The sequence below is a fragment of the Gorilla gorilla genome, chromosome 13, assembly GCF_029281585.2.
Source record: "Gorilla gorilla gorilla isolate KB3781 chromosome 13, NHGRI_mGorGor1-v2.1_pri, whole genome shotgun sequence".
NCBI lineage: Eukaryota > Metazoa > Chordata > Mammalia > Primates > Hominidae > Gorilla > Gorilla gorilla.
Genome location: NC_073237.2, coordinates 51,325,818 through 51,337,275, shown reverse-complemented (window position 1 = coordinate 51,337,275; position 11,458 = coordinate 51,325,818). Strand labels below are relative to the sequence as shown.

At 35.1% G+C, this 11,458-nt stretch overlaps 1 protein-coding gene across 50 annotated transcripts in view; it reads right to left on the bottom strand.

The window, feature by feature from the left end:
- Positions 1 to 305: 305 nt before the first annotated feature.
- The window catches only part of MPDZ (multiple PDZ domain crumbs cell polarity complex component), a 174,189-nt gene continuing 163,036 nt past the window's right edge, over positions 306 to 11,458 (bottom strand). For 45 of the 50 annotated variants that reach the window (XM_031014566.3, XM_055351025.2, XM_063696388.1 and 42 more), the window contains 8 exons: positions 9,884 to 9,970; positions 8,549 to 8,639; positions 7,628 to 7,671; positions 6,633 to 6,755; positions 5,242 to 5,346; positions 4,558 to 4,670; positions 3,535 to 3,658; positions 306 to 1,708 (listed from right to left, as the gene is read on the bottom strand). In XM_031014566.3, coding sequence (XP_030870426.1) covers positions 1,562 to 1,708; positions 3,535 to 3,658; positions 4,558 to 4,670; positions 5,242 to 5,346; positions 6,633 to 6,755; positions 7,628 to 7,671; positions 8,549 to 8,639; positions 9,884 to 9,970 — 834 coding nt within the window. In that variant the 3' untranslated portion in view covers positions 306 to 1,561. The remainder of the gene's footprint in view (positions 1,709 to 3,534; positions 3,659 to 4,557; positions 4,671 to 5,241; positions 5,347 to 6,632; positions 6,756 to 7,627; positions 7,672 to 8,548; positions 8,640 to 9,883; positions 9,971 to 11,458) is intronic. The other 5 variants (XM_063696393.1, XM_055351023.2, XM_055351038.2 and 2 more) reach the window with 1 other exon arrangement.

Genomic DNA, 11,458 nt, shown 5'->3' with positions numbered 1-11,458 from the left:
CAACTTACAATATTACTGCATTAACAGCATTTGAGAAAAACATATACAGGCAGGATACTTCTCTTTCTACAATGTCATCTTCCTCTCATCTATGAGGAGTCTATGAATCTTTAGTGCTAGAAAAAATTGTGGAGGTAAAAAATATTAAGCTTTCCATAATGATGTTGTCCAAAGTTCCTTTAGCTGTAACTATGGACACCATATGTGCAGTTAGACATGATAAAAACCAATTTTAAGTTGTAAATCTTGAACAGTATATAACAAAGCTTTTCCACAGTAAAAACAAAAAAAATGCTTGCTGCTTATTTGTGCACCACTGAAAATTCTTATTTATTCACTTTAATTCTGCATTTACACAAAAATGCTGTAATAAAATATCTGTACACTACTTCTGTTACAAATATAGATAATATTTAAAGTGACTTTATATATTCTAATGTAGGAGTTTCATGCTCTAAAATGGGAATGAACACATGATAATTCCTCACCAGTTGTCTCAATAAACAGCTCCATCTGTTTCCCTTAGTCTTAAACTATTGTATTATAAGATGTTAATATAAGGCAATGAAATGAAGTTATGTTAATCCCCTTAATTTTTCTATCAATTTACTAATGGCATACAACCAAAATAATTAGTAACACATTGTTCTCTGTCATTAAGATTAATATGAATTGAAAACCAATTGCACAGCACACTAACACATTTTTAATGTTGCATCGGTTGTTAAAACCAGCACTAAAGATTCTGGAACCCTTCTATGTTCCTCTATGGTTAGCAGCATAGTTGCTTTCTAGAAAAACCATAGTCAACATGGGGTGGCATCATCATTTACTTATAGCAACATGAAAATATTTTATAAAAGGTCAAAAATAAAAATGAAAATTGAAATGTGCATTAAATATAATTTCTTTATAAAATTTAGGGACATTGCTTCATATATTTGCCATTTACTCAATTGTAGAAACCAATTTTAGCAGGAAAAATATATATGCATATTAGAGGTGGGGAGATGCAATGATTTTATAATACTGTTGAAAATTTTAAAATACTGACAGTATTTTTAAAGATTTTCATTAGAAAACCTTTTTTTCTTCTTTTAGTATGGGGTGGGGAGAGGAGGTAGATTGCCAAATTGAGGCATTTTTTTTAAACTCCCCGAGATTTTCTTATTTTATATTTTCATTTTTCATCCTAATTTACTGAAGCCATTTTCTTTGGTTAGCTTTAGAATTATCTTTCTTTATACTAACCAGCTTAGCATGTAATAATTCTTGCCCATGTGACTACAAAACATTAGATATCTCCACAAATAAAGACGAGATTCACCTACACAAATATTCCTTCTCTTTAAGTTCACAAAATGCAAGAAGAAAAGAAAAATGATGTTAGGTTGTCAGTAAGGAAAGCATTTCTATATGAGAAAAAGAAACTTAAGTGTTATTTCCCCCTACAGTTTTGAAGACCCGGCTGAACACAGCATAAAAATTGTCAGGACCAGTCCATTCTCTTTACAGTAGGAGGTGAGCTAGGGGTTGGGTTGGTTCAATTCTGGCAGCCAATTCAAGAGAGAACCATCAAAGTGACAGTGCCTTTTGTCCGTTTAAGGATGGCAACAGCTTCTTCATGGGTGACTCCTTCTAGACTCTGCCCATTTACAGCAATGATCTGATCGCCCCTTTTCAGACGTCCATCTTCAGAGGCTGCTCCCTGCAAATTATAAAGTAGACTTGTTTATTTCTCAAAAAATGCTGCCTTGCAACTCACAGCAGATAAAGATCTCAACAGGAATGTAAATTGCTCTGCTTGTACACACACACTGCTCCCAGTGCTCCATGGGTGCTCTAAGCCATTAAGCAATGATGAACATAGACAAAGAAGGTCTTTCTTCTAAATGGTTTTAGCATTGAGATACCAATTTGAGAGAGAATTTAGCAGTCAATAGATTAGTTGGATGGGTTTTTGGCTGTTCAGCACAGCAGTTGGTGGGAACACAAATTAATAAAGAATATTTGGGAATTTGCCTAGTAGGAATGATTCAATAGAATCCAGGATTTTCTATCCTGTAAATAAGACCTACAGAAAGAAGGTAAAGGATTAGGTAGGAACAAAAACAGTTTTACAGGACAAGGGCTTGGGGGATGACAAAATCCAAAGGTCTGCAAAAGCACAAAGCCACCTGAACGTTCCCTATGGCAGGATAAGGCATAAGTTCTAAATTTAAAACCCACTGCTATTTCTAATTCTTTTTGTGGTTTTGAAAAAGCTATTCAAGCTGTCTTAGTTCTTACTTCCCAAGGGTAGAGAGATTCTTCATATTCCTTATGGACCCTAAATGATTAAGATTAAATACAGACATTGCTGTTAGAAAAAGAACCCCATCTTAAAGCACTCTTATAGAAGACAATTATGCAATTAAATATAAAATTAAAAATATGGAAAAGTTAATGAGGAACCCATAATGATGAAATTCTTAAAATATGTTCTAACTAGCATGCCTTAAATAAATTGTTCCTAGGCTGAGGAAAAGGACTGTATGACTCTTCTATTCACTAGCAAATGCTGTTTGTATTTTTGGACATACCGATAGCTTTTTTAAAAATCTTATAAATTAAGCCTATAGCTAGCTTGTTGTAGGTACAACACTTTAAATTGGCTAAAAAAAAGATCTTTTCCAAAATAATAAAATAAAACATCCATAAAGAACCATACCACTAATTCAAAGGCCCTGTATCAAATTTTTAAACAGGTTTGACTAAGTTTTGTTTCTTTTGACACTGTAAAATTTTGAGATTCTAAATTTTTCCCTACAGAAAATCTTGTCGAATTTTGTAGCTCCTGAAAAACGACTTAACATATTAACAATAATTACATGGGTTTAAATTATTTTAATAGCTTTACCAGTATTGCAATATCTTTATTCTTATTCTAAACCTTCTTAAGCTAGAATAGGTATTATATAATTATAACTATACAATCTTTTTAATTGAATCCCTTGATTGCAAATCGCTGACTTATTATAGATGATAGGGCTGCTGGATACTCCCTACATTTTTTTCAGTAGTTATTTTTGTTTTATTCAATGAAATTTATAAAATAAATGCTTATTAATTTTCATGAGTACTTTATGCACTTCTCTATAACTATTTTATATTTCACAACAAAAAAATGCAAACAGAAATACCAGTGCTCTACAGCATACTTATTTAAAATGTCCCATTTTCAAAAGACGATCATGTGCAATTTGTGTTCGAAGAAAAAAAAATAGGCTTTACTAACCAAAGTTCATTAATATTTTTATGTATATTGTTGAGTTTCCATGGAGTTTCAATTTGAGCCTATTTTCCTTTAAATATAATGAAACCTCAAATTGGACAAAAATATTTAATGACCTGTTCCTGTAGGGAGTTTTGAAAAGAAATGATCAACTGTTAACCATTTGGCATTACCTCAGGCCATAAACTAATAAGCCAGCTGCTGACCACTATTAATGAATGTTTAGGGGAAAAGAGGGTGGTTAAAATTTGCAAGCTTACCTTTGCAAACACTGTTTTAACATAAATGGGTAAGTCTCCATGAGGGCTGCCATATCCTCCAACTATACTGAAGCCTAAGCCATCTGGTCCTCGCTCTAGTGTAATAGACTTACATTGAGGAGGTCTACGGTGAAGGAAAGGAAAAAGAGGTTTTAAATTAAAAAAAAAACAACTATATATATATATATATGTTATGAATTATCTGACATCCACCTAGAGCTAGCATAATTCTCTTTGTTACTGACAAGGAGTATATGACGGGTATTTTTGAGATGCTTAAATTGTCAGTGCATGCTGTGCTTGGTATTTTAAATTTACATAATCTAATGAAATCCTACTTAACACCCTAATTCTATTACTCATTTACAGTTCCCTTAAACTAACATATTCATGGCATGTTCTCATTGTACAGAGAAGCTCATTCTTTTTCCAGTTTATTTAAAGTGAGAGGGCTAAAGTTCAGGGGACTATATTAGAATACGTCGTAAACATCAGTATGCCCAAGCTCAGAGAGAAAAATCAATTATAAGCAATGGAAAAGCTGCATCAAATTACTTAAAATTTCTAATGCGCCTCTCTCTTCTCCTCTGTTTTCCAATGCTTTTGTATCCAAGTGTTGTTACTTAATACTGTGAATTTTTTCAGTCCAAATGATAATATATTAAATGAATAGGCAGTGTGGGAAATTTTAAAATGATAGATTTGACTTGCTCCATATTACATGAAGTGGTAACATCAAGACTAAAATGTCCTCCGCCCCAAAATCAGAGCTGAAACCATAGGAAGGGTAGTAGCATGCATATCTATCTAGCTAGTTATCTATTTCTACTTATCTTTGATCAGCTAAATCCATGCCACAATTATTTAAGTTTAGAAGCACCTGATATGTATAATTCATACTTCATATATTCTATCATTTTACCTGTACGTAATTCCTACAAACATGGGACAGAGAATGCAACTGTCAGGAAGACTTGATTCATAAGTGAAAAATGATACACTAATCATCATGTATGAACTCACCCTAAATCATCCTGAAATATACTGCTTGACGTCAGCCCAGTGAAAGAAAGACTGGAACTTGCAGGCTCCTGCTGATGACCTGTGACCACACTCACATCTCCTCCAGCAACCACCTGCGCACAGGAGGAGCATAAACAGAAAAAACACATGTTCCTGTGGCTAGGGAAAGTAATTTTTCTTCAGAAAGAGCACTTGGATTAAAATGTATATTTTATTGTTCATTTAAACATTTCTGTTAACATAAAATACAACCAAAGAGAATGAAATTTCACAAGGTCCAGAGGCTCTTAACTGTCCTGACAGTAAATATATTCTTCTAATTCTATTCTACAAAGTTCTTTGATGTTTTTAAAATGTGGTCTCATATGTAATTACTTTTTAAAGATCTTTAGAATACAAGCCACTTGCTAGCACCACTTAAAATTCCAGCAAATAATCAAGTACTGCTAAGGCCTGGATTTTTTTCCCCTTAAAGTATAAAACAATCAATGCATCAGAGTAAAACGTTACAAAATATGTCTCATATGCACTTTATTGGAACTCTTAATTTAATCATTTATGTTCAAGAGAAATATTAAATAAAATAATAGCAGAAGATTTAATCATTTTTACTGCTTTAACATCAAAGCTCATGTGTCTTCAGGCTACCTATATTCTGAATTATGCTTGGGATAAAAATCTTACCTGCATTTCAATGGAGCCAGATGCATTTTTCAGTAGGTTAACTGCTTGGGTGTGAGTCATGCCCTCAGTGGATGTGCCACAGATAGTGACAATCCTATCCCCAACCTGCAAGGGAGAGAAAGAAACAGCCATCTGCTAAAGCAGCCATGGAGAGTGGGTCTTTGAGACCTAAGTATTCATTTCCTTCTCCAACTTCCACATGACATATATACTGCTACCAGCCACTGAAATATAACCAAGGAAACCACTAATTCCAAGAAGTCCAAAAAGCAGCAACCACAAAAAGAAGCAGTGCATAATGGTTGAGTTCCATAGTCAGGGGAGAGGGAGGGAGAAGGAGAAAGTCACTCTTCCCTGCTCTTCATTTCTCTTGGTTGAGACATTACTTCCTATTAAAAGAAAAAAAAATTCACTATCATTTGGAAACTGAAATTTCTCTGGACATTACTATTATAATCATTAGATGTGACTCTAAGTCAGAGGTTGGCAAACTAAGGCCCAGAGGCCAAATTTGGCCCACTGCCTGTTTTGGTTAATAAAGTTTGGTTGGAAGACAGCCATGCTTATTTGGCTGCTTTCACAGCGCAGAGTTGAGTAGCTGCAACAGAGACTCACAGGTCCCACAAAGCCTAAAATATTCAGTATCTGTCCTTCCAGAAGTTTACTGACCCTGTGCTATGTATACAATCAGGTTTTAAGTGTCAGCCATAAATTTGGATATCAAATGAGGCTGAACCATTCCCAGCCTAAAGACTATTTAAACTAAAATGTGGTTATGTTCTGAGACCTATTTGAGGTATGAAACCATAGAGATTTTGCTTTAGAGAGACTGAGTTGCGTTAATGGAATATTCATGTAATTTTAGAGCTGGGCAGTTGGCATAAATTCCATTGTAGTGCTCCACAATTTGGATAATCAATCCCTCAGCTTTGAGGCAAGTTGCATATAGTTTTATAACATTGTAAGTCATATTTATATTAAACTTCTGCAAAATTATCAGTGAATGCAAATAAGTAATACTTTTCAATTTAACAGAGTTAAATCAGCGTTTAAACCAATCAAATATATAAGATAAAAATTTCACTTCATACTGGTGTTCTGAAAATACTTTCTGTTCTCTTTTAGCTTGTTCCACAGAATTTCAACATATAAAAATATGTATTAGGAAACAACTATAAATCTTCCTGTTTAACTGCAAATCTGCATTTTCTCCTTTCTTTTAATATTCTTTATCTTTTATTCCAAGCAAGCCTTGCTGTGGTTGGATTAGATGATTTAAAAGTAAATATAGATATTTAAAACTGCCTTGCAACAGGTAGCCAGGTTCAAAGGTTTATAAAAACACTTCTGCACATTTTGCTAGGGCTTCTAGGGTTGATAGTACGACTCACTCTGAGTTTTTGGGTCTGTGCTGCAACTCCAGTTGGGTGCATCATTGCAATAAATATAGGCACATCACCAAGTGGGCTGCCTACTCCTCCAGCGATGCTGATTCCCAGTGAGTCAGTAGGGCCCTGCCATGGAACAGATATAAAATTTTGGTCAAAGTGATATTTTTCATTGACCTTTTGTTTATTCTTTGGCATGATATCTATAGTCAACTCTGATTTTCTAAGTGTGAGGGGGAAAATGAAGAAGTGCAAGAAAACTGCATTACTTTACTTGACACAGGTGCTTAGCGTGGCTTAGGAAAATAAGCATCTGTTCAGGAAGTAAAATAAATCAAGACATGCTAAATGAAAATCATGTTGTGGAACTGATGAAAAGCAGGTAAACTCATGAAGTGAAAAGACCACACTTTTGGAATCAGAGTCCTGTGTTCAAAGCCACGAAGTCATACTTGCAAATGCTGGAACTTGGAATAAGTCCACTCCACTCAATAAATCATTAGATCTTCATTTACAAAATGGAGACAACAGTGCCTCTCACAGAGGGCTGCAGTGAATATTAAATGACATGATGATGACATGAAGTGTCTATAAGAGTGCTCAGAACAATAGTAAAAGCTCAATAAATCACAGCTGCTTTTACTTTTGTCTCTTGTGCATGGCTGTCAGGGGAATCTGTTTCAGAACTAATAAGTATCTGTTGAAGAGAAAGGTTTACTTATCAGTATAAGAAGTGAGAGGCATGGTATTATTTTGTGTGGGGTCAATTTTATGCTATTTTCAGCAAAACAGAGTATGCAAACAACGATTTTTCAAATGAGGTGCTGTGATCAGGAAATTCATTAAGGACTACATTATGTTACTTCACATGTAATATGTAAGAATGCATACTTTTTTGAGATGAATACTTTAAAACAGTAAGAAAGTTAACAAGAAAACCCATATGAAGATGTCTCTTAAAACACCAGAGTTTATATTGTTTTCTCTCCCCAAGTTACCTTTTTTATTTCAACTGTTCTTAATCCCTGTATTTCAGATGACACTGTAAAGGCAAAAAAGATAAAATAGGGTTATTTTATGTTCATTCACTTTTTATGTTCATTAAAATATCTAAAGCTGGATGGGACTAAATGATAACCTAGGTTTCTTTTTTTAAGGGGGTGCTCAAAGCTGCTAGTACACATGATTAGATCTGTCTTACACAGAACTATTTATTTTTCCAGTTGGAAAAACGTGCATACCATCCCATTCTTCCTTCTCATTTTAAGTGTTGATTATATAACTATGTAATCCACTTTGAATGAGTCAAGGGCAGAATGTGTTTTGCATAGAAAGGCACATGTGCACAGCTGAGAGGAATAAAGTCATGGATGCATTAAAAAAATTCACAAATTTAAGTGCCTAAATTTCTAGAATATTAGTCATATTGCAAACAGAGATTGCCATATGGTTAGGTTCTTCAATTTGAACAACTCTCAACCAATGCACCAAGCCAAAAATCCCTCTGCAGCATGATTTCACGTAATTAAAACACAGGAGGATCACATTAATTTTCTCAAATTTTTGCAATCTTCATGGAAAAAGAAGGCTTCACTTAATGGCATCTTCTGATTTACTGGTGTTACATTAAACACAGAAAAGGAATAAAATCAAAAACACCAATCTGCTTAGTAAGAAAAAAAAATTACAGAATCCTGATTATAATGTTTAGTGTATCTTGTAGGGTAAACATCAAATGGGAAAAGCTGCCATAGGCACAACTTCATGTTGTTCAGACTTTTTGCTAACACATGTTTTTGTACCTATATTAGGATATGGGATGATTTGGGGGAAAAGAAAGCTCAGAGGTAAACAAGACAAAAAAATCAGTGTTGACAGCCAAAATTCAAACCATGTTTAAAATACTGAACCAATCTTACATGCATTCTTCTTTGAGCTAATTTCCAGTGACTCAGATGTACTGGATCCAGAGAGTGTAAAAGTGAAAGATGACATGCTGCCTTCACTCACCTACAAATATACAACAATTATTTCAGAAGGTTTTGCAAGTAACATACTCCCTAAATACCACTTATTTCAGAATTTAATCTAGAGACAGATACCTGTTAAGCAACAGTGGCATTTGATAATTTGATGAGCAATTTAAACACAGTTCCTACTGATTTTTTTTCTTTTAAACAGAGAATGTGTCTAGTGACATAAATAAATTGAAGCTAAAAGGGTAGATGAAATTGATTCCAATCTACCTAAAATTTTAGTGGATAGTCATAATCTCATTCAAACTAATCTTCTTTAAATTTAAACTGATGTTGTAGGAAGATTAGGACTTAAACAAAAACTGTAGAATTAGGGCCAGCTAATAGGAAACTCATGGTAGTAATTTAGAAAGTTAGTATGGGGTCTTTAAGGACAGACTGATGAAAATGGGTTTCCATCATCAGTAGACACCACTGAGGAGAAGGTCAAGAGGTCTTGTCAAGAGTCTTGAAATATTTAACATCATATTTTTATACATGGTGCTGAGTATCTATATTTCACTTATATGGGACTTTTCAGTTGAATATTGATTGATGTTGCTATAAAATATTTTTAAAATATGTTATCTTGGGGCCAGGTACGGTGGCTCATGCCTGTAATCCCAACACTTTGGGAGGCTGAGGCGGGTGGATCACGAGGTCAGGCGTTTGAGACCAGCCTGGCTGACATGGCGAAACCCCATCTCTAATAAAAATACAAAAATTAGCCAGGCATGGTGGTGCATGCCTGTAGTCCCGGCTACTCGGGAAGTAGAGACAGAAGAATCTACTTCGCCCGGGAGGCGAAGGTTGCAGTGAGCTGAGATTGTGCCACTGCACTCCAGCCTGGGTGACAGAGGGAGACTCTGTCTCAAAATAAACAAATAAATAAATAAACAAATAAATAAATAAAATAAAATAAAAATAATAAAAAATTTGCTATCTTGGTAGGCTTTACAATTAGGTAGTTACCTTTTGAGATTACGGAAAAAGAATCATGTCAAAAAAGAATGCTTGAAATCAATTTCCTTAGAATGACTTACAAACTACTCAACAGCCACACCTTGTTTACCTGGCTATTCTGATTCCTTGTTCTTCTCTGTCTCAAACTCTGCACCTCAGTCACTATCCCACGCTGCCAGGGGACCAGACCTTGTACACAGACCCACAGTCAGGGCCATCTATGTGTCCTCTTGGCATGCCGATTGCATTGCCCTGATGAACTCCACAGCTACCCACCTGGCTGCTTTGAGATGGCCTCCTCTCTGAATGGAATGGACCAGCTTTGATTCTTCCAACTTCCAAGGTTACTGTGCCTAGGGAACACTGGGGGTGGGCATGGGGGGTGTTTTATGGAAATGTTTAAATAAAATGCTATAATCATCTTTAGGAATACATTTTACTCTTCAAGACTTTTTTGAAAGGCATCTTCCTTTTGGAATTTCTATAAGCAAGGATACCTCCAATCCCTTGTGGAAAATGGCTTTTTAAAAAACATTCAAACTAATAAAAATAATAAGCAGCAGCAACACCAAGTGTCTACCTTATCACCTCATGATTTCTATGGAGACTACTTCTACCAAAAAGAAATGGAGAATTGAGCAATTATCTCATGAAACACACTAATTTTGATAGGACAAACAAGCTGAATAACTGAGGGTTTAAAAAACAAAGCGACTATAATCCCAGCACTTTGGGAGGCCGAGGCGGGCGGATCACGAGGTCAGGAGATCAAGACCATCCTGGCTAACATGGTGAAACCCTGTCTCTACTAAAAATACAAAAAAATAGCTGGGCGTGGTGGCAGGTGCCTGTAGTCCCAGCTACTCAGGAGGCTGAGGCAGAAGAATGGCGTGAACCTGGGAGGCGGAGCTTGCAGTGAGCCAAGATCATGCCACTGCACTCCACCTGGGTGACAGAGCGAGACTTGAGACTCCACCTCAAAAAAAAAAAAAAAAAGCGAACACAATAAAACCACCACTACCACCACCTCAGCAACTTGTTTTGCCCTCAGTGGAAGAGGTACTTAGATAATTGGGTAAATTCTCTATCACTACACTGTGCCTGAATAGACTTATGATATAAAATTTAGATAAATACTGCTATCAACACAAAACATGAATTGAAGACAATCTTTCTTGCACCCCTTTACAAATAAACCATAGGCATGCAAGAAATGCTGCACAGTCTAATATGGAAGTAGCACAAGAAGGTGTTTGAGATCCTGTTTTGGAGTCACTGGATTAAATCCAGATTATGTGATTTATTAGCTGTGTGACTGTACTGGATGTTTAACCTTAATAAATCTTTTACTCTGAATTTTAAAAATGTACACCATTATAGGTTGTTGAGATAAATAAACCATGAACAATGCTTATGACAGTGTCTAGAATGGAGTAAGATTAATATAAATATTGGGCACTGATATTATTATTCAGTGATGAGAGTACAAAGGGATGTGTTATTCTGAAGATGTTGATCATGAATCATACTTTGAAAGGTCAAAACTTGACTTGTAATATCCATAAGTTGGTTTTTTTATTTGTTTGGTTTGGGGTTTCTTACCAAACTCTTCTTGAAACTATTTATATTTTCAGTTTACATAACTGTAAGGTTAACAAGTCCATACATTATTCACTGTGTAATGTTGCGACCCTTTCACCTACCTGTAACACTTCTCTTTCAAATATCAAGGGTTTTGATTATTTAAAAAATTGTTAATTTTTCCAATACAAAAGCGATTTACGCCCAGTAAAAAGAAAATTTTGGAAATAAAATGAAAAAAGATGGGGGAAGAAAAGGACCCATAAGTCC